We start from the raw sequence: 24187 nt of genomic DNA, 5'->3' as shown, positions 1-24187 counted from the left end.
ACGAGGAAGCACTAGGCAGCTGTCGATGACAATGATCCCATCAGCAGAGGGGAGAAGGAGGAGGAGGAAAGGTAAAGGTATGTCAAAGTACTGAAGCGCTTTTCTGGGCTATTTTGGTGCTTTCCCTGAGATGAAAACCTGACCATTACTTCTCTGTGAAGGAGATTCAACCCATTTCAATTATAATACTTAAAGAGTGAGGTGGACATTTTCTACAAAAAGAACCAATGTCTTTTTAGAAGTTATATTAACCATATGACTGTAAGGAATGGCTGAGGGCTGTCTGGTCACATGAACTGCTGGGGAAAGTAGAAAAACATCTGCAAACTATAGAAAAATGCTTCCATTTTGTATCTATGCAAACTATTTCCTTAGCATAATAAGAGTTCATATGGGTGCAAAACATGTCTGGACAACTGCTCCTTATTTACCCAGAATCCTTAAACTGCAAATATGCTCTCAGAATTTGTTAGTAAGAAATAGGTCAACCAGTTCTGAAACCCTCATTTTGTCGAGAGTAAGGAAATTTGTTTAGGGATAATTCATAAGAGGCTGCTTGCAGATTAGACAGACTGTATGGTCTGCCATCATGTTTCTAATGTTTTAAGCAATGAGTCAGGCAATCCCGACAAAGCAGTCTATGACCCATACTCTTAGCAAACAGCCATCTGACAAATAAGCATTCTAGAATGTCTACTTGTAATGGTAAAGCAAAGCAGCACGAAGGAAACGCTACAGGGTTACACGCAACTTTACCTGGTAAAATGCATTTTGTAAAGTTTCATGAAGCTCAATTCGTAACAAGCTACTTTTATTTAGGAACTTGTCCTACAGGGTTCTGAGGCTCTGCCTGGTGGTCAGTAAGCCAAATTATGCAGATTCAGATCTGACCATATAACCTCAGCATTTAAAAAAATCAGGAGACATGTTGCCCTCTCAAAGTTTGGTTACCTTAAACCCAACTAAGACGATTCCTGGGTAAATGGAAAACTGTAGGTGAGGGAACTGTAACCCATCCAGTTAATGTACAGCAGGTTCATTTAATAGATTCATATGGGTGACTTGTCCTACTTTAAAAAAAGCATTTTACCAACCTGAAAGGATATCATCTAATTTCAGGGAACAGAACTTCTGTCAGTTTCTTTACAGAAAGAGAGAGACTGGCTCCCAGGTTGCTTCACAGCTCTCTAGACCCTCTGCCTTATTTACTCTGAACAACAGTATTTGAATGCTGAAAGGTCCTGCCAGCACTTCTGCTTTCCAAAATCAGACAAAATGACCTATAGAAAGATGTACAAGTGCATCGTCTCACACAAATCTACTACCAGGGAAACAGAGCCTTGTCACTAAATTCCTAAACTCAACTCACAAAAGCAGGGGGTTTCCGAAAACACAGCTTGTCATCAGATTCTTTATTCTTACTATACTAGTGAGAGGACCTTCAGGCGCCTCAAGGCAGAGCATGAGCTAGTGCTCACTCTGAGATCTGATAAACAAGGCAGTATCTTACTGCAGTTGCATTTTTTTTTTAAATGAGAAAAGACATATGCAGACAAATTATGTTTTCTTTACCCATAGCCCCAGCGACTCCAATCCCTTCATGAGACCGAGTGTGGGTCCAGTCTGCACAGAAGCTCCTGGAAGGATAAGGCCTATTTTTCCTGCTGATGCACCCTATATGTGAACAGGGCCATATGGATGACATATAGGGTACATCACATGACAAAGTATTAAAAACCCAGTTTACACCAACAGCTGGAAGCAATAAACCAAACATGTCTGAGGGGGCAGTGTGGAAGTGAAGACATTCCAATACTTATCCTACAGCAGTCAGTTGACCACTATAGAGGGTTTTTTCCTCTCTCCTTTTTCAGATTTCCCGTTCTCCCTCCCTCCCACCCACTCCAGAGAGCACTCTTTTGCACGCTCATGGAAGTACACAAAGGTCACAATACAAATTGACGGAACAACTTTCACAAGTCATTTCATTGCCTAGGATTTTTGCTTTCTACACAATATACAATTTTTTGTATTTTAATGCATCAAGAAATAGCTTATATACATGAATAAGTCCTTGATATAACATTTTGGCAGCAATATCAGAAGCTAAATAAGGTGGGGTGGCAGTACAGAAAAATGCTTTTCCAAGAACAAAAACACAAGAAGCTGTTTTTGTTTTTTTTGTTTTTTTTTTTACATAGCACTTTCTAGCTACTTAAAAATTACAAAAGCAAGGGGAAATATGTCCATTTCCATATTTATGGGGGGGTGGGGGGGGAAGAGGGTGCTGGGGTGGCTCCCTTCTTCCCCCAGTCTGTACACAGCACACTCCATGACCCACTCCACACACACAGTGAATTTGGAGATGTGGTGCTCAGAACCTTCGTGCTTTAATCCACTCTGGAAACCCAACTTTATTGAGGAGATCGCAGCTCCTGTGGCTCACTGGCCTACTAGTTTTTTTTTCAGCAGATGGATGTTCTGGGCTTTGGAATTGGCAGCGATGGAGATGAAACCGGATTCCACAATTCCTCCAGAGAAGAACCTGTACAACAGGACTCTGTAAAGGAAATTCCAGGCTGCATCCTCCAGAAATGCCCAACAGAAACCTGGCAGATCCCACAGCAGCAGAGCTTCGGACGAACACTTTCAGCAGAATGGCATGAGATTGGGTCCGTACTTGCTGTCAGCAGATGCGATTAAAGGAGAGTTTCTATAGTCGCCTTTTTTTTTTTTTTTTATATATAAACCCAGTACAGGTCTGCAGAGACAAGGTGCTGAAAGGATTTGTTGGTCTTGGGGGTATGCTTATAAGAAATGGACAAATTGTTGTGTGTTTTCTCCATCTTGATCGATAATGCAGGAGAGCAGAACCTCACCCATCACAGTGCCAAGCAAATGGCCCCATGCCAAGGAAACAGCACCAGGCCCAGCAAATCCCATTTAGTCCCAAAGAACCAGATATGAGAAACTTGTTAATCCCTGGTTAATTAAGTGCCCAGTGAACCAAAGCGCAACAGAAAAGGGAAGAGGAAGGAAGCATCCCTTAACACCTCATGGAGGGCCCGCAAAGGATATGACTAAGTGTCTGCTGCTCTACTCACCCAGTAACATGCTGAGGGGCTGCCCAGTATCTATAGTGAGGAGAGAGAGCCATGAAGATTCTCAGCAGTAGTCACCGCCTCTTCTCAATGCACTGAACAAGCTCCATTAGTAACCAATGAAAACTGGGTGACTCAGTGAGGCTGGATGTGGGAAGGGTCTGGAGTGAAGACTTTAAAGTACTAATGGCGTGCAGAATTCCAGTAACACCATGGCCACAGCCCAGGGGACCCATACGTAGCAAAATCTACCCAAGTGTTTAAAAGTGTACAATAAATATTAACAAATCTTAAGTGCTTTAAAGACAGAGCATGCTCCTGGCCCTAGGTCAGCAGGGTTAGAGAGTCTGCAAATTCCTTAAATGGGGTCCTGCCTCACTTACGATAATTAATTTGTTCTGTCTTAGTATCTCACAAAATACTAAGCTACACTGCTTAAAGGATTTTACTTGTTTTTAGGCTTATAGCAAGTCACTCTGAAGACAGCACCATCTGCAGAGGGGGATAAACTGCACCCCTAAGTGCAAAGGAGGGACGTGAGGGCTGGTGAAATGTTTCCACACCCAGGTGGACCTGCCAGCGCTACTCCTACAAACACATGCCCAGCCAGCGCAGGGAGTCACAGCACAGCTGCCACGAGGGCACAGGACAATACACAAGGAACAACGTGAAGGCCTGGGCAGATACTGTCCCTTCAACATACCCAGTGCATTAGAAAGTGCAGTCACTGCACAGGGGGAACTTCCATGTAATTCTTAATGTGGAAGTAGTTTAAAAAAAAAAATAATAATAATAGAAGTACAGAGCCCTTGATGAATCCTGGACTACCTTCAAAGCTTTCAATAGGGCAAAATGGAAGATAGAAGGCAGAAAAAGGAGAGCTGGGGCCCCAAAGGCGGTGTAATCACAGCCACACTGGGGAGTGGGCAGGCAGGCTGCAGCTTTGGAGCACACTGTACGAGGGGCTCTTCCCATTCTGCAGTAAGTGCCGTCTCTCTAACCGGCTGCAGCTTTAGGCCGTCTCCCTTGCAACAGCAGTAGCCCCTGGGATAAACAGGACTGCAAACACAGGCGTCTACAATGCAGAGTGCAGGTAGACCACATTTTGTCTTTGTTGAGAGGAAATCAACCAACTTCAGCACACAACAAAGAATAAAACTGGACTGCATGTGTGTGTCTCCCCAATTTCCAGCTCATGTTTTTCCCTGTAGTTATTATCCTAGGCAGGAGATTATAGCTACCATTTCATGTCCTCCTTTCAAAACAAGAAGTCGCTATGAAGCGCGACTCATGTGGCTGAGTAATTTAACACTGTTCTGAACAATTGTGGGAGCTTCTAGTGCAGAGCAGTGCCCTCTAATGGCACATGTCCATTCTTCAATACGCCCAAGGAACCCAAATTAGTGCAGAGAGGAATGCATTAGAATCTAGACAACAAACCCATTAACTTGTTTTCAGAAGCTCTCAAAATGCTTTACTCTTTTTTTTTTTTCCTCCTTTTAGGAAGCTGCCATAAAATAAATCCAAGTTCCTGGCCCATGTGCCCATGTACAGTAAAGTAATTTAGAAACTGGCTCCAGGAGTGTCAAGACAGCACCTGTAACTAACAGCCCCCCCTTTAACACTCGTCTGCTGCTCTCATTTGCTCACTCACATTAGGCAGGGAGGCAGGACACAAAATGTCAACTCATTTCTTTCAACCAGCGGGGTAAAACAGTGCAGCAAATGAGATTGCCAAGATCAGGAGCTGGATAACTGCCTGCCCTCTGGTAACGGTAAGCTGCAAAGCAACTAAACTCCTCAAAAGCCCTGACCGATAACAGGGAAGCGCCCCGCATACATCACCCAGGTTGGCACCAGTCGCCACCTCCTCTGACCTCGGCACACCTCATGATCAGGAAGGACTCCTTCACAGCTCCGGGTGTGGGGCCTGCCAATCCATTTGGCAAAATCTTGGTCTTCCAAAAAGACCAGTGAGAAAATAACTGTCTCTTAATACATGAAGAGCAGATGCAGACAAATCCCTGACAGCACCCCCTAAAACCCATCCCCCATCACTGCTTAGAGCCCAGGAGTCTTTCTGGGGGCAGCAATGTCAGCAGCACTGAAAAACCCACCACAGTGACCTCTCAAGAAAGAAAATGTGCAACTGGCAATTGGAAAAAAGAATTCTAAGCATTGACACTTAAAAAACAGTAAGCCAGGAGAAAAGCAGCATAAGCAAGTCTCATATATAGTGCTGTGTAAATGACTCTGACCTCAGCCGCTGCAGCCACCTCTCCTTTCTAGAAGACAGACTGGGGACGGGGAAGGACAGGCGACGGTGCTGAAATGGATTTCCAGTACAGGCACTGCATGCGAGGGAGGGAGGGGGGGGGGGCGTGTGCATGGGTGTTATTTCTGCCCACTGATGGACTGCGATATAGACCGGGGTGGGATCATGTCTAATAAGTATTCTCGCTGTCGATCCGCCAAGCTGGATGCTTTGTGACCTCCAATGCCAGCATTAAGGTATGCAATGTTGACACCTAAAGAGAGAAGAAACAAGGTAGTGTGTGAATATTTCATGTCATTGGTGCAGAAAGCCGCACATAAGACATTTGTGATATAAATTTCACTGTAATAAGTACATCATTGAAAATTAAGAGACATCCTTTCAGCTGCAAATACAGAAATATTGGAGTATTAGTGGTATTGCAAGTTGTATTAAACTCTAAGACACATGAACTTTCCCTTCACAAATAATTGCCCCATAGCACAAATCCCATGGTCATTCCAGAAAAGCAAGTTTGCTCCCCTATGAGGAAAGACTAAAGAGGTTAGGACTTTTCAGCTTGGAGAAGAGACGACTGAGGGGGGATATGATAGAGGTGTTTAAAATCATGAGAGGTCTAGAACGGGTAGATGTGAATCGGTTATTTACTCTTTCGGATAGTAGAAAGACTAGGGGACACTCCATGAAGTTAGCATGGGGCACATTTAAAACTAATCGGAGAAAGTTCTTTTTTACTCAACGCACAATTAAACTCTGGAATTTGTTGCCAGAGAATGTGGTTCATGCAGTTAGTATAGCGGTGTTTAAAAAAGGATTGGATAAGTTCTTGGAGGAGAAGTCCATTACCTGCTATTAAGTTCACTTAGAGAATAGCCACTGCCATTAGCAATGGTTACATGGAATAGACTTAGTTTTTGGGTACTTGCCAGGTTCTTATGGCCTGGATTGGCCACTGTTGGAAACAGGATGCTGGGCTTGATGGACCCTTGGTCTGACCCAGTATGGCATTTTCTTATGTTCTTATCGTAAATGGTGTTTCCGTAGATAGCAGGATGAATTAGCTATGCTGTCTGGGAGCATCGTGACCAGGTCAGTAGGCGGAGTTTTCTCAGAGTACAGAGTTTTGAACTCTGTACGGCTGCGCGGTGAGGTTCCCGCGCGATTGCCATTTTTACCTCAGTCTCTTGTCACCAAGCGAGATGTACGTGGAAATAGGTTTTGCGTATTTGTAGACTGTCTAGAGAGATGGGCCGGGAACGCATGGCTAATTCATCCTGCTATCTATGGAAACACTGTTTATGGTAAAAGCAAACTTGCTTTTTCCCAACGATAGCAGGCTGAATTAGCCATGCTGTCTGGGAATCCCAAGCTCCCGGGTGGTGTCCAGGTATTATGTTCTTTAGATTAGGACACTACCCCTCAACAAGGCAGACAGTCTTATTAGGAGCAAGGGTTGACAGGTTTGCCAAACCCATGGCTGCATCAAAAGAGGTTTGCTGTTCTAGACAGTAGTGTGATGTGAAAGGGTAGAGAGAAGACCAAGTTGCTGCTTTGCAAATGTCTATCAGCGGAACGTTCCTGAAATGTGCAACAGACGCCGCCGTTGCTCTAATTTGGTGTGCTTTTGGTCTTGTGTCCAATGGAATATTACGCTTATTGTAGCAGAAAGTTATACATTGGGACAACCAACTAGACAGAATTCTCTTGGAGACAGGTTGGTTCGGAGAATTTGGATTGAAGGAGAGAAACAGCTGAGATGGTCTGGATTCAGAATGTGTCCTTTGCTTGTAATAAGCCAGTGCTCTCTTACAGTCTAGGGAATGGAGAAGTCTATCCCTGTCATTCGTATGAGGCTTAGGCTTGAAGATTGGAAGTGTAATGAAATGGTTGATGTGAAAAGCAGATACCACCTTAGGCAGGAAGGTCGGATGAGGCCAAAGTGTGACTTTATTATGATAGAATTCTAAGTAAGGGGAGTAATGAACCAAGGCCTGAAGTTCACTTACTCTCCTTGCTGATGTCACGGTGACTAGGAATATTATTTTCCAAGTTAGGTATTTGACATGGCAGGAATCTAGAGGTTCAAAAGGGGGTAACATTAATTGTTCCAGGACAATATTGAGATTCCATGGTATAGGTGGTTTTGTGACTGGTGGACGAAGACGTAGCATGCCACGCATGAATCTGGAGATTAAGGGGTGGCTGGAAATGGGAAGTCCATTGTGAGCATGATGGAAAGCTGCATGGCACTGATATGCACCCGAACTGAAGTAGATGCCAAACCAGCAACGTAAAAAGAGTGGAGGTACTCCAGGAGATGTGTTACTGTTGTAGAGTAAGGGTCCAGTCTTTTTGGTTTCAACCATTCTAAGTAACGACGCCACTTCCTGGCATAGTTACGCCTGGTGGAAGGTTTTCTGGATGCAATGAGAATGTCCTCAAGTTGAGATGGAAGTCCTAGATGGCTTAATACGTGCCACTCAACATCCATGCAGTCAGATATAGGGATCGATGCATCGGATGAAGGAAGGATCCCCCTTCCTGAGTTAACAGTTGGGGATGGTTTTCCAGGAGAATCAGTGGGCGAATGGATAGTCTCATGAGATACACATACATGGCTGCCTTAGCCAGGACGGGGCTATGAGGATCATGTCCACTGCATCTCTCATGCATTTTTGTATTGTTTTGGATATTAGTGGACTGGGAAGGGTAAGCATAGAGTAGACCCTCCGTCCATGGAATGAGGAAAGCATCTGGAGCGTAACGAAAAGTTTGCTTGGGTAGATGGAGCAAAATGTCTGTTTGCCGGTTGCTCTCTGTGGCAAAGAGGTCTATGGTTGGAAAGCCTCACTGTTGGAATATGCTTGATGCTACTTCCCAATTCAAGGTCCATTTGTGTGGATGGAAAATTCTGCTGAGGCAGTCCCCGCTGTTACATTTTCTAATCTGGGAAGGTAAGTGGCTTGTATCGAGACTTGGTTCGATATTGCCCAAATCAGTATGCGAAGTGCCTCCCGACAGAGTATCCAGGAACCTGATCCTCCTTCCTTGTTTACATAGAACATGGATATCTGGTTGTCTGTGTATACCATGAGATGTTTTCCTCGAAGTTGGGAAGAGAAGGTTTGAAGTGCTTTCCAAATGGCTCGAAGCTCCAGGAGATTGATTTGATAGTTGGTCTCCTGAAGAGACCAGCGACCTTGAGTTTTTAAGTCGTTTAAGTCTGCTCTCCAGCCCTTTCTGGATGCATCCGTCGTGAGAGAGATTTGGTGAGGAGGCAACTGAAATGGTGCCCCCGAGGACAGAAACTCTGGGGAAAACTCCTCCAGGTCCGCTCCCCCCCCCAATCCAGGGGGTCCTGAGGTACCGGATCTCCAGCCCCCAAGGCCTGAGCCTCTCCCATGGGGGCCAAAATGGGAGGGGAATCCACCTCCCGCGCTGCGCGACCTGAGTCACACCCCCCCCCCTCGAGGAGGAGGGGCCGACCCCGAAGAGCCTTCTAATCCGGAGGCGCAGTCAGGGCAAAAGGAGTCTGAATCCAATGCCTGCTTGTGCGGCAGGCCGGCGATTTGGAGCGCAACGCCATGCCGAATCGTGCAGCCACGCGGCAAGAAAAAATGTGAGGAGAAGATAGACCTCAGGCAGTCAGCTGCGTGCGCTGCTGGCGGAGCAGGGGAAAAAAAAAACCCAAGGCCTCCGACGCAATGACTGAGCTGTTCAGCCCAACGGGTGCTGAAAATGCGGCCCAGATCCGGCACACTTACTGACTCTCTTCACTGACAACCCGGGACCCCGGAAATGGAAGGATAATAAAGCTCCGAGGCTCACATGCTTCCCCAACAGCTTTCTGCACGTCAGGCCCCCCGGTGCAGACTCCTTACCTCAGGTGAAAGACGCAGATAGCACTGAAGAAAATCTTTTTTTTTTTTTTTTTTAAATCAACTTTACTTAACTAATGGAGCCAGCCCAAACAGGGGTTGAGGGAGCAGCTTCGGGGGTAGAAAGACCAGGAGCCCCTGGCCTGTACTCCCCGAGTTGGCGTGGGCGAAACGCCGTCAGGAGTGTCTCCCCCCCCCGGATGCCCGGTTTCCACTGAGGGATGGACCACAAAAGGTGCCTAACACCTCAGGAAGCAAATGAGAAGAAAAAGAACACACAAAATTTCTAACTACACTGAAAAAATGACAGACTGCAGGAGTGCACCTCTACCGCTTGCTGGAGTCAGAGAAATACTGAGGGACTGCAGGTGGCACTCTCGTATATATATAGCAGTGCCCAAAGCTTTGCTCTCTGTCTCCACCTGCTGATAGGGATACACAACCCACTTCTCTGGACTGATCTGGGTATGTTCAGGAAAAATAATTTTCTTCGATTTGTTTTAAATGAGCTACTTGCTAACTCCATGGAGTGCCCCCTAGTCCTCCTATTATCTGACAGAATAAATAACTGATTTACATTAACTTTTTCAAGTCCTTTCATGATTTTGTAGACCTCTATCATATCCCCCCTCAGTCATCTCTTCTCCAAACTGAACCCTAACTTCCTTAGCCTTTCCTCAACAGGGGAGCTGTTCCATGCCCTGTATTTTGGTCACCCTTCTCTGAATTTCTCCAGTGCAATTATATCTTTTTTGAGATGTGGCAATCAGAATTGCATACAGTATTCAAAGTGCAATTTCACCTTGGAGCGATACAGAAGAATTATGACATCCACCATTTTATTCACCATTCCATTCCTAATAATTCCTAACCTTGTTTGCTTTTTTGACCACCACAGCACACTGAGCCGACAATTTCAATGTATTATCCACTATGACTCCTAGATCTCTATCCTGGATGATAACTCCTAACATTGTGTAACTACAGCAAGGGTTATTTTTCCCTATATGCATCACTTTGCACTTGTCCATGTTAAATTTCATCTACCATTTGAAAGTCCAATCTTCCAGTCTCGTAAGGTCCTCCCGCAATTTATCAAAGTCCACTTGAGATTTTAACCATTCTGCATAATTTTGTGTCATCCACAAATTTGATCACCTCGCTCTTCGTACCCCTTTCCAGATTGTTTATAAATATATTAAAAGGCACTATATATTAAAAGGTACAGATCTCTGAGGCACTCCACTGTTTACTTTTCCACTGTGAAAAACAGACCATTTAATCCTACTCTGTTTCCTGTCTTTTAACCAGTTTGCAATCCACAAAAGGACATCACCTCCTATCCCATGACGTTTTAGTTTTCTTTGAAGCCTCATGAGGGACTGTCGAATGCCTTCTGAAAATCCAAATACACCAAATCTTACCAGTTCACCTTTGTCCACATTTATTCATCCCTTCAAAAAAATGTAGATTTGTGAGGCAAGACTTCCCTTGGGTAAATCCATGCTGGCCGTGTTCCATTAAACCATGTCTATCTAATTGTTTTGTGATTTTATTCTTTATAACAATTTCCACAAATTTTTCCAGCACTGAAGTCAGGCTCACCAGTCTATAGTTTCCAAAATCACTCCTGGAGCCCTTTTTAATTATTGGGGTTATATTGGCCACCTTCCAGTCTTCAGGTACAACGGATGATTTTAATACATGGGATGCACCCAAGCTACATTAATTCGGGAGGGAGCCCAACAGATCTGCCCTCATGACACTTGTCCCAAAGCCTATATATCAAAAAGATAATGCTTGGAGAAGGCAGGCAAGAAAACCCAAAGTGCTGCCTAGTAAATTTCATCTGGCCCACAAAGTCTCCTTACTCTCATCGAATACACCCAAAGACCACTGGGAACCATTTAAAAATATAAACCAGCCTCCTTAATTCATCTAACTATACTGGCCTTTGAAGCTGCATCAACCTTCCTTAGCACTAAAGAGAACAAACAGATGATCTGATCCCCAAAATAATTAACTTCACATATGTGAGCATATTTTGGTAAAAAAAAAAAAAAAAAAGGAAGGCACCATCTGTACCACAAACGTCCAGCCTCTGAAAACTTCAAAATATGTTGAGCTGATGAAATGCCTTTAAACGACAAACCCTTAATCGATGCATCACTAATAGGTTCAAATGAAGTCCTGCACAAGACCTGCAGGAACAGATTAAGAGTCCAGTCTACTGCTTGTAAAAGTGAGCCAACCGCCCCTCCCCCCCCAAACAGCCAGAAAGCTGTGTTTCATTGTTCTCCCCCAGTTCCTTGACCAGGGGGGATCTCGCTTTGGCTTTTGCCCACCTTAAGGCCAATACAGTAAAGGTTGTGGGAGAGCGGGCGAGTGCCCCTTCTCCCAGCGCGCGCACAGGCCACTCTCCTGTGCGCGCGATTCAGGGGGGACAAACATACAAATTAGGGTCCTCTGTAAAAAGAGGCACTAGGGACACTAGTGCGTCCCTAGCACCTCTTTTTTTTTTTTTTAAAACAGGAGCGGCAGCTGTCAGCGAGTTTGACAGCCGACGCTCAATTTTGCCGGCATCGGTTCTAAAACCCACTGACAGCCACGGGTTCGGAAACCGGACCCCGGCAAAATTGAGCGTCCGGTTTTTAACCCATGAGCCGATTTTAAATTATTTTATTTTTTTAGTTATTTTAAACTTTTGGGACCTCCGACTTAATATCGCCATGATATTAAGTCGGAGGGTGCACAGAAAAGCAGTTTTTACTGCTTTTCTGTGCACTTTCCCGGTGCCGGCAGAAATTAACGCCTACCTTTGGGTAGGCGCTAATTTCTGAAAGTAAAATGTGCGGCTTGGCTGCACATTTTACTTACTGAATCGCACGGGAATTACTAATAGGGCCATCAACATGCAACGCGCTATTTATTACCCCTTACTGAATAAGGGGTAGAGCTAGTGCATTGAAAACGTGCGTCCAAACGCGGGGTAACAGTGCGCTCTGCTGGAGCACACTGTACTGTATCGGCCCGCTTGAAAGGACTGGGTCCTGCCTGAGCTTTGCCTCTGTACTGCCAATATCATCTATAGTCTCAAATGCGAACTGGTGGGAAGGGATTATTTCCCCCCCTTCGGACTGTCCTTCAGCACTTCCACTGACCCCCCCCCCCCCCCCCCTTTTTCCCGGCCGGCCTGCCTGCATAATTGTATAAATGTATAACTATATAATTGTATAATTGCTTCCACCTATCCCTGGCTCAATTTGTATATAATGTACTCATACACATCTAATTAACCTTGTTATTGTTCCTCTCGCCTTCTCTCCTATCTATATATAAAGAGTATGATTAACACTATCACCAAAGACTGCTTCTTCAGACTACAGGTATTAAAAAGACTCAAACCTCTCTTATATTTCCACGACTTTAGGACAGTTCTTCAATCTTTGATATTTGCCAAAATAGACTACTGCAGCGCTCTCCTCACAGGTCTACCCAGCTCAACCATTAAGCCACTTCAGATGATACAAAATGCTGCTGCCAGAATCCTAACAAGCACCAAGCGGAGTGATCATATTACACCCATCCTCCGAAATCTACACTGGTTACCAATCAACCACAGAGTCCTTCACAAATCTTTATCATTAATACATAAATCCATCTACGATCTCCTTTATCTCGACCTTGAAATTCCATTAAAACTCCATACTTCTAATAGGCCAATGAGAGAAATATCCAAAGGAACACTACAAGCCCCTCCAACCAAAGCCACGCGACTCATTGCATCCAGGGACCGAGCATTTTCAACAGCAGCCCCAGCTATCTGGAACAACCTCCCTGCTGAACTCAGGTTGGAACCTTGCCTGCTAACTTTTAAAAAAAAACTCAAAACGTGGTTGTTCCGCCTAGCCTTCCCAGAACCCTGGGATACACATTAGACTTTATCTACTCACGAACAATTATACAAACAATTATACCTCCCCTCATCTGATTCCTGGACAGCATGGATACCAACTCTAACATGTGGACTAATTCTATTCTGAACTATCTCTAGTCCGGAATTTGTTATTTCTCTTTTCTTTACTTAACTTTATCTCTTTTCTTCCAGCTACCTAAGCTTCCAAGTTCACGGTCCTCGTTTAATGTAACTTTGTCTCTTCCTTTACCTAATTATTTTTATCCCTGTTCGATGTAAACCGTCCTGATATGGTATTTAACCATGAAGGTCGGTATAGAAAAATGTTAAATAAATAAATAAAATATCTTAGTTTGGGGTCACCCCCTCCGGCCCCCTGTTCTTAGTTCTCCCCTTCCCCTCCCCCTGTTATTTGTATTTTCTATCTATTGTTATTATGTAAACCGATATGATGTGTATTTTAATGTCGGTATAGAAAAGCTGTTAAATAAATAAATAAAATAAATATATGTCACATGTCTGACCGGGAGAACCCCTAGCTGAGACTCTGATCAGACATCTGCAGACTAATTTCTTAACCATAGCAGCTGCCTGGCCGAAACTGCTAACATAACTCTGGAGGACATTCTAAACAAGTCATACAAGGCACCCGGCTATATAAGGCCACCGCTGCCTCCAAGCGCTCCGCGGAAGATGACATCTCCTTCACCTGCCACTGCTGAACCTAGCACAAACAAGTTCTCTGCATAAAACTGTTGCATACCGCAGCCTGGATACCCAAAGGAAAAACTTCAAAAATTCAGCTTCCGGTCCTGCGCATCTTTCAGTACAGTGGACCCAGTCACTGGCATGGTGGTTTACTTGGTCACCGCCAAGACAGAAGTCTCCCTTCGGAAGCATCAAAAGCTTAAGTGTCTCCTCCAGTAATGGTGCAATCTCACCTCGGTGTCAGGTGTGTCCCACTCCTAACATACCAGCTACTTTACAGACTTGTGGAAGGGTAACGCCTTAGCTGGATGTCTCAAGCCGACCATGACGAGGTACACCCCTTCCTGGTCAGAAAGCACCTGATGCCTAGGTGTTTAAGTACATGTGGAATCAATGGCCACAACTCTTCTCTGCGAAATAGCTGGATCACCTTAGGGTCGCCCCCTTTGGTCACCATCACCTCCTCCAGATCTTGATTCAAAAAGTCTTGAGGGGACTCCTCCCCCAGAGACCCACCCAGCGGAACGTCATCGCCTTTGGAGTCCTCAGACTCTTCCTTGTTGCCCAGCCAAACTGAGCACCCTCCGGATGTTAGGCAATGTTTTTTTTGCAGGTTGCGAGTCACCTTGCAGCTAACCCTGGGTACGAGGGCACTTTTCCCCTGCTGAGAATCATCGGAATACTCCTGCATTAAGGCCTCTTCTTCTTCAGAGGCTTCCAGCCTCTCCATGGGACTCTGCACAGCAAGCAATAAGGGAGGAGGGGAATTCCCTGACTTCCTGGGAGCCTCCAAGTGCTGCTGAGACTACACTCAAAAAGGAAAATTGGTTCTTACTTGCTAATTTTCATTCCTGAAGTACCAAAGATCAGTCCAGACAAGTGGGTTTTGCATCCCTACCAGCAGCTGGAGGAAGACAACTAAAAGCTTTGAGGCACTACTACATAACCAAGAGTGCCACCTGCAGTCCCTCAGTATTGACCTGTACCCAAGCCAACTAAAGAATTCCTCAATAACCCCCTAAATGAGGGCAAACGGTAAACCTAAAGGTTGGAGCCTCCCATACAGAAAAACCACAAATCAACCCAAGAGGCTAACCACAACCTGACAAACGTCCTTAGGTTCCGTATATATACATTCTGACAGTTCTTCCCAGTAAACATGCCAGAACATGGATATGCTCTAACGGTCTTGCGAACATTAAGGGGCTGTGACTCTGGACTGATCAGTGGTACTTCAGGAATGAAAATTAGCAGGTAAGAACCAATTTTCCTTTACTATTCGTACCCTAGATCAGTCCAGACAAGTGGGATATACCAAAGCACCCCTACACTGGGCGGGCCCGCGAAAGAACCCGCCTCAACACACTTGTGCCAAAGGTTGGCTCTTCTGGATCCTGAACATTTAAACAGTAATGGCAAGAAAGTGTGAAGAGAAGACCATGTCACTGCTCTACAAATCTCCTGCGGCAACATAAGAACATGCCATAATGAGTCAGACAAAGGTTCCATCAAGCCCAGCATCCTATTTCCAACAGTGGCCAATCCATGCCATAAGAATCTGGCAAGTACCCAAAAACTAAGTCTATTCCATGTTACCATTGCTAGTAATAGCAGTGGCTATTTTCTAAGTCAACTCAATTAATAGCAGGTAACGGACTTCTCCTCCAAGAACTTATCCAATCCTTTTTTAAACACAGCTATACTAACTGCCCTAACCACATCCTCTGGCAACAAATTCCAGAGTTTAATTGTGCACTGAATGAAAAAGAACTTTCTCCAATTAGTTTTAAATGTGCCACACGCTAACTTCATGGAGTGCCCTCTAGTCCATTATCCGAAAGAGTAAATAACTGATTCACATCTACCTGTTCTAGATCTCTCATGATTTTAAACACATCTATCAAATCCCCCCAGCCATCTCTTCTCCAAGCTGAAAAGTCCTAACCTCTTTAGTCTTTCCTCATAGGGGAGCTGTTCCATTCCCCTTATTTTGGTAGCCCTTCTCTGTACCTTCTCCATCGCAATTATATCTTTTTTGAGATTCAGCGACCAGAATTGTACACAGTATTCAAGGTGCGGTCTCACCATGGAGCGATACAGAGGCATTATGACATTTTCCGTTTTATTCACCATTCCCTTTCTAATAATTCCCAACATTCTTTTTGCTTTTTTGACTGCCGCAGCACACTAACCCCGACGATTTCAATGTGTTATCCACTATGACGCCTAGATCTCTTTCTTGGGTTATAGCACCTAATATGGAACCCAACATTGTGTAATGATAGCATTGGTTATTTTTCCCTATATGCATCACCTTGCACTTATCCACATTAAATTTCATCTGCCATTTTGATGCCCAATTTTCCAGTCTCACAAGGTCTTCCTGCAATTTATCACAATCTGCTTGTGATTTAACTGCTCTGAACAATTTTGTATCTGCAAATTTGGTTCTCACTCGTATTTATTTCCAGATCATTTATAAATATATTGAAAAGTAAGGGTCCCAATACAGATCCCTGAGGCACTCCACTGCCCACTCCCTTCCACTGAGAAAATTGTCCAATTAATCCTACTCTGTTTCCTGTCTTAGTTTGTAATCCACGAAAGGACATCGCCACCTATCCCATGACTTTTTACTTTTCCTAGAAGCCTCTCATGAGGAACTTTGTCAAACGCCTTCTGAAAATCCAAGTATACTATATCTACCGGTTCACCTTTATCCACGTTTATTAACTCCTTCCAAAAAGTGAAGCAGATCTGTGAGGCAAGACTTGCCTTGGGTAAAGTCATGCTGACTTTGTTCCATTAAACCATGTCTTTCTATATGTTCTGTGATTTTGATGTTTAGAACACTTTCCACTATTTTTCCTGGCACTTACACACTGCCTACAACGTTGCCTGCGCTCTAGCAGAGTCTGCACGCAACCCCTCTGGAATTCTTCTCCCCTTACAGAGGCAGGCCGAAACAATAGCTTCCTTTAGCCAGTGCATTATCGTGCCTTTGGAGGCCTTGAATCTATTTCTGGCACCTCCAAACAATGAAAAAAAATGATTTGAACGCTGAAAACTGTTTGCGACTTTTGCCTCCGGTGACTCAGTACACCAATTCAGGAAGGTAGGAGCTCCACAGTCAGATTCGGGTGAAACGAAGATACCACTTTAGATAGGAACGAGGGTTCCGTAGGCAAAGACACCCCCTCATCCGAAATCTTCAGAAATGGTTCCCTACAGTACAAAGTCTGCACCTCCAAGATCCTTCGAACGAACAAATTGCCATCAAAAATACCACCTTCAACATGAGGTTCTTTAACGACGCCTTCCTCAACGGCTCAAAATAAAGGCCCACAAAGCGCAAGACCAATTTTAAACTCCATGGTGGACCCAATCTATGCACCAGCAGCTGCAGATACTTGAGCAACCACGTGATTCTTCATTCCCTCTTGCCGATTGATGTAAGCCTCCATTGTCACATTGTCCAAAAACACTCTGACCATTTGACCTCAGACTTATGGAAGGAATTCCACCCACGCCCTGCACACTGCTCTCGCTTCCAAGCGATTGATAGACCAGGATGCTTCCACTGGCAACCACAGTCCTTGTGCCATCTGTTCTTGGCAGATCGCCCCTCAACCCTTGAGGTTGGCATCCATGATCCCTATATCTCAGTACAGAACCTCCAGGCCCATCCCTTTCTCCAAAATTGGGGCGAAACTGCCACCACGAGAGACAGAATCTGGAAGTACTCTGCAGCAGTAAAGGCTGATGAAACTCCTTCGACAATGGATTCCAGTGCAACACCACCTATAGAGGGCCCATGTGGGCAAAAGCCCATAGCACCAAATTCAACATAGATGCCATTGATCCCAGACCTGAAGATAATTCCAAGCTCTGGGCACTGGCATCCGCAAAATCCACACCCCCTGGGATTGTAACTTCTGAAACATCTCCAAGGTGAGAAACACTCTGCCAAGCTGAGTATCCAACTTTGCCCCCAAGCATTCGGATAGGGCTCAGGTGACTTCGCCAAATTCACCACCCAGCTCAAGGACCGCAACATATCCATCACGTGACCAACTTCTGGGTCATCCAGGTCCAAATCATCCGAGCTGTACCATCTGCTGTAGACAGAGAAATACTGAGGGACTACAGGTGGCACTCTCAGTGATGTAGCAGTGCCTCAAAGCTTTTAGTTCTTTGCCTCCATCTGCTGGCAGGGATGCAAAACCCACTTGTCTAGACTGATCTGGAGCACGAACAAGAATTTCAATCGTTCCCACACTCACAGGGAAAAGGATCTGCTGCAGCTCCTAACAACCTCCTAGGCTTTTTTCACGCCGAAATGAAGTCTGCACTCATATGCCAAAAACTGAGCCTGCACCAGCCAAGCTGCCTTCTCCCCAGGAGACAAAAGCATACACACAAATTTGCATGTACCCTGGACTAGCAACAGGCCTTGCCGCAATGCTTGGCCAGTGCCATGTGCGTCCCACATGCACTGCCTTATCACTCGCCATGGCGGTCTCGGCAACACTGGGACCCTCAGCAACCACCAGCTCTCACCTGCATCTGGTGTGATCACCCATTACTCACAAAGCCAGCTGAAAAACCCTCTCCAAGCTGCTGTGTAAAACGATCTTTGTTTTTATAAAGAGAAAAATACTTTCCTGAATGCTGCAGAGTAGCTGCTGGTTCCAGAGGGCTCTCTGAGGGATAGAGGGAACTGGACCACCAGATAGTCAAAACCCCTCCAGAGATAAGCCAGCATCAAGTCACCAACCCCCTGCTAATCCACCTCAACCAACGAGGATGGCCCCCCACCAGGGACCTAACAACCCTCTAGGAGGAAGCTCCTGAAAGAATTTTTTAACTCCAGACTGCAGGTAGCACTGTAGGTTAAGTAGCAGTGTCAGTAAAGCTTTTCTTTTGTCTCCATCTGCTGGCAAGCAGGCAAAACCCAGGAGTCTGGAATGATCTGGAGAATGAGCAGGAACCTTATTTTTGACCCTTACTTTGTCAGAAGCAGAGAATGAACATTTAACAGTGTGAACAAGAGTACATTGGGCCCTGTAGCATAAACATGAAAGAAACTGGATGAATGGTTTACAATTTACTGAGGGGACATAAGGAGGCGACAGCGACCTCATTTCCTATAGGGACTATGCTAAAAAAATTCACTCCTGGCTCAATATAAACACCTGCTCTACATAACATATTAAGCTTCACAGCTTGAGAGTCATGGCCTCACCCTCACCTATGGCCAATCAAGTTAACAGCCAGTGGTGTTTTATTGCCCTGAGTTATTAATCATGAGCTGTTGGCGGGGCTGCTTCTTACCTGGCATTCCCAGAAGACCACCTGCTACAGATAGCTGGGGAGCCTGGGCAAAGTTAGAGAGCATCGAGCGGGCATTGGGAATCCCACGCTGTAGAGTAGCCTGGGGCTGTGGAGCCTGTGTAATGCAGAACCAAGTGGTTACAAGTTGTATATGATCACCTCTTATTCAACACATAGTCCCCCTCCTTCTAAACACCACACAAGCTGCATGAAATCACCCTTTTTCATATATACAGAACTTCCAACACACCATGAAATGTATGAGGTCACCCCACAGTCAGATACACAAACTCCCTGCATTCATATCACACAAGTTTTATTACTTCTATTTTTCAACTACTTAACCGTACATATGTGATTTAACTTATATGCATACTGTGCCTCCATACATACCACAACTTGATTTGAGATTATCCTGCATTTATACAGTTCACCCCAAACACTATATGAAAGAATCCCATACAGTACCCCTACACAAGTTATACCTAACTACTTCTAGGTCATACAAACTCATCACTCCCATCTACTGAATGGGTCTTCCCCTGGATCTTCACCTGTCGAAGTGTGTGCTGTCTCAAAATGGTCTCTTGTTTACTGACATTGGAGATGGCAGGGGCCGCCGTGGGAGATATGGCAGCCTGCTGCTGTAACCGCTGCTCAATTTCCTAAGGGAGGAAAGAGAATGTGTTTATGCATAGATATAACCTGACATCCATGCTTAGAATACAGACTACCAAGCCTATAACAGCACAGAGAAGGTGACAAGGGGACTCACTTAGCTTAGGGGTCATTTTAGAATCAAATTTATTGATGTGAGTCCACGTCAAATCTATGATCAAAGCTGGGTTCTTTAAACTGCAGAGGCTAAAGCCTTTGTTAGCTTTTCCAAGTTTCGGTCTGTATGCCAAGCTTTGGTGTTCTCTAGCCTACATTACTACAGTTTTATTTACATTGGTATGCCAGCGTATAGTTTGAGGGCTCTGCAAATTCTACAGAATTCAGCTGCTAATATCTTATTAGGGCTAGGTACCCAGATTCATATCATTGGCTGCCAATGGAATGGTATATAAAATGTAAGACTGCATGATGATTTACAGGTTCCTCAACAATGTTTTCCCATAGATTAATGCCATGCTTTGAGGTTATAACCCTACCCTGCATCCCTCAGGGTTGGTTACGGGATATCCATATAATACATATGGCTCTTCTCCAGAGACAAGAGAAAGGGAGCTCTCCATAGCAGATTCTATTTTTTGGAACACTCTGCTGCAACACCTTCATTTGACAACTTGCATACATTTAGGAAAAAGCTAAATACATTCTTGTTCCAGCATGTGTTCTGCCAAACCTGAGTTTTGGTGCTGGTTTAATGTTACGATATATATTTAAAATTTTTGATTTTGCAGGCTCTCACTTTATATAGTTTAATGTTGGGTACGTCTTCTCATCTGTAAGTCCGCCATGTTTGCAGGAAGACCTTGTGAGACTGGAAAATTGGGCATCCAAATGGCAAATGAAATTTAATGTGGATAAGTGCAAGGTGATGCATATAGGGAAAAATAACCCATGCTGTAGTTACACGATGTTAGGTTCCATATTAGGAGTTACCACCCAAGAAAGAGATCTAGGCGTCATGGTGGATAACACATTGAAATCGGTTCAGTGTGCTGCGGCAGTCAAAAAAGCAAACAGAATGTTGGAAGTTATTAGGGGCACTCCATGAAGTTAGCATGTGGCACATTTAAGACTAATCAGAGAAAATTCTTTTTCACTCAACGCACAATTAAACTCTGGAATTTGTTGCCAGAGGATGTGGTTAGTGCAGTTAGTGTAGCTGTGTTTAAAAAAGGTTTGGATAAGTTCTTGGAGGAGAAGTCCATTACCAGCTATTAATTATGTTGACTTAGAAAATAGCCACTGCTGTTACTAGCAACGGTAACATGGAGTAGACGTAGTGTTTGGGTACTTGCCAGGTTCTTATGGGCTGAATTGGCCACTGTTGGAAACAGCATGCTGGGCTTGATGGACCCTTGGTCTGACCCAGTATGGCATGTTCTTATGTACCAATAAAGGGAGTTCCATGATCCAGCTGAGATGCCCGAATATGACAGGCAAAGAGAGAAAGGCGCTTAGGTTTCTTGCTCACCAGCACCATCAGTGCACAGCTGACAAAGAATGTACATCCTGCCAGCTCGTGCTGAAAAATTGCAAGCGCCCAAAATTTACATGCACAAAGTTTAGGCGCACCAATAGTAAGTGCCGCAAACATGAGCAAACTGTGCTGGTATGATCTTAATTTCTCAAATCATAACATAAGAAATGCCATACTGGGTCAGACCAAGGTTCCTTCTAGTCCAGTATCTTGTTTCCAATAGTGGCCAATCCAGGTTACAAGTACCCAAACAATTAGATAATTAATAAGCAAAAATAGCGTGTGATCTACCGTAATAGCAGTTTATGGATTTTTCCTCTAGGAACTTATCCAAACCTTTTTAAAACCCAGTTACACTAACTGCTGTAACCACATCCTCTGGCAATGAATTCCAGAGCTTAACTATGTGCTGAGTGAAAAACGAATTTTCTTCAATTTGTTTTAAATGAGCTACTTGCTAACTTCATGGAGTGCCCCCTGGTCCTATTATTTAAGAGAGTAAATAAACATGGTATTGTAAATCGGTTAAGTCCTTTCATGATTTTGTTGACTTCTATCATATCCCCCCTCAGTCATCTTTTCTCCAAAGTGAACAGCCCTAACTTCTTCAGCCTTTCCTCATAGGGCAGCCGTTCCATGCCCCGCATCATTTTGGTTGCCCTTCTCCGCACTTTCAATGCAGCTATATCCTTTTTGAGATGCGATGACCAGAATTGCACACAGTATTCAAGGTGCGGTCTCACCATGGAGCAAATCAGAGGCATTATGACATCCATCATTTTATTTGCCATTCCCTTTCTAATAATTCCTAACATTATTTGCTTTTTTGATCGCCACAGCACACCAGGATGACTATTTCAATGTATTATCCACTATGATGCCCAGATCTCTTTCCTGGGTGGTAACTTCTAAGACAGAACCTAACATTGTGTAATTACAGCAAGAGTTATTTTTCCCTTTATGCAACACCTTACACTTGCCCACATTAAACACACTGCGCACACAACAGGCCTAGCAGACTGCACACGTGGCAGCAACAGAGTGCGCTGGCCGCTGACAAAAAACAGCCTGAGCAGCATGCAGGAAATCCCAACGTGAAGGCAGTTGGTCCTGTTGCAAAGTTGCGCAGCAGCCCAAGACCCTAACCGGCAAATCAAACCACTACCTCGGTCCCTGTTATTCCAGTGCCACTTCCCTCGCCACCCCTGGGGCCCCTGGAGCGAGGGAGAAGGGAGAGAAAAAAAAAACCAAACGCTGTCACCAAGGCACTCGCAGCCCAACTGTTCCCTTAAGCTGCTGTAAGAAAAGTCAAAAAGAAAATTATTTCCTTACCTGCTAATTTTCGTTCCTGTAGTACCATGGAACAGTCCAGACCTTCCAGAAGATGGAGTCAGAGCAAAAACTGAGAGGCGGTCCCTCATGACTGGTGCGCCCTCTGTAAACCTTCAGTATTAAGAATATCCAAGCAACAAAGAAAAACCCCTTGGATGGATCAATACAAAAATGAATATCAACTAAATTGAACATCAAACTGTAAATCTGAATAGGCAAACTTGCAATGTGAACTCTCAGTCAGTCCCAAACAGGTCCTGAAATTATTACACAGTCGAGCTGAAGAATTAACCCAAAGAAAAAAACCCAAAATCCTTAGGGTGGGCTTCTGGACTGATCCATGGTACTACAGGAACGAAAATTAGCAGGTAAGGAAATAATTTCTTTTCCCTGTACGTACCAGGATCAGTTCAGATCGTGGGATGTACCACAGCTTCCCTTAAATAGGGTTGGCCACTGATATCCCAGCTCAAATGACCTAAGCCTCAAAAGAACCAGAGGTTGTTGATTGCAGATACAAGCGATAGTGATGCGCAAAAGTGTGCAAAGACTTCCAAGTGGCCGCTTAGCAAAATTCCTGTGGAGAGACCGCTTGGCTTTCTGCCCAGGAAGCTGCTTGAGCTCGGAGAGAATGAGCTTTAATACAGTCTGGGGGCTAATGCCCCACGCCAATGTACGCGCTAGAGATTGCTTCCTTCATCCATCGGGCAATGGTGGTCTTTGAGGCCTAGTTCCCCTTCTTGGGACCACTCCAGAAGACAAAAAGATGATCTGATAAGCGGAAGTCGTTAGTAACCTCCAGATATAGAAGGAGGACTCGCTTGTCATCTAGGCGCCTGAGCTCCTTGGAATCCTCATCCTGGAATGATGGCAGTTCCACCAACTGATTCAGATGAAAAGACGAGACCACCTTTGGAAGGAAAGATGGTACGATACCAGAGGATACTCCGGGATCCGTAAAGCAGAGATAAGGCTCTCAACATGACAAGGCCTGCAGCTCCGAGATTCTGCGAGCGGAACAGATGGCAACCAAGGAAACTGTCTTAAGAGTCAGGTCCTTGAGGGTAGCGCTCTACAGTGGTTCAAAGGGCGGCCCGCCAAGAATACGAAGGATCCAAAATCAAAAACTCCCCAAGGGGCATAAATTGCGAATCTGTGTTTCACATGCTTTACTCCCTTCAAGAACCGGTCCACGTCCAGGTGTGTCGCACGAGGAGGGCCATCCCGATGATGAACTAGAGCACCTAGGTCTGCCACCTGAACTTGGAGAGAAGTGTAGGCTAATCCCCTCTCCAGCTCTCGCTGTAAGAATGACAAGATATGGGCTATGGTCGCACGTCGTGGAAAGAGACTTGAGGACTGGCAGCAAGTCTCAAAAACTTTCCAAGCTTGGACATAGGACCTGGAGGTGGAAGGCTTCCTAGCCTTGAGAAGAGTGGAGATAAATGCCGCTGGATACCCTCGTCTCCTTAGCCGGCGCCGTTCCAAAAG

General features: G+C 44.8%; 1 protein-coding gene across 5 annotated transcripts in view; it reads right to left on the bottom strand.

Annotated features, from left to right (window-relative positions):
* Positions 1-2677: 2677 nt before the first annotated feature.
* GATAD2B (GATA zinc finger domain containing 2B) overlaps positions 2678-24187 on the bottom strand; it is a 90264-nt gene continuing 68754 nt past the window's right edge. For all 5 annotated transcript variants that reach the window (XM_029580919.1, XM_029580921.1, XM_029580918.1 and 2 more), the window contains 3 exons: positions 19767-19877; positions 19213-19327; positions 2678-5629 (listed from right to left, as the gene is read on the bottom strand). In XM_029580919.1, the coding sequence (XP_029436779.1) occupies positions 5496-5629; positions 19213-19327; positions 19767-19877 (360 nt within the window). In that variant the 3' untranslated portion in view covers positions 2678-5495. The remainder of the gene's footprint in view (positions 5630-19212; positions 19328-19766; positions 19878-24187) is intronic.

Source organism: Rhinatrema bivittatum, chromosome 16 (assembly GCF_901001135.1).
Source record: "Rhinatrema bivittatum chromosome 16, aRhiBiv1.1, whole genome shotgun sequence".
NCBI lineage: Eukaryota > Metazoa > Chordata > Amphibia > Gymnophiona > Rhinatrematidae > Rhinatrema > Rhinatrema bivittatum.
Note: the sequence above shows the minus strand (reverse complement) of the source record. Positions and strands in the feature narration are given on the sequence as shown.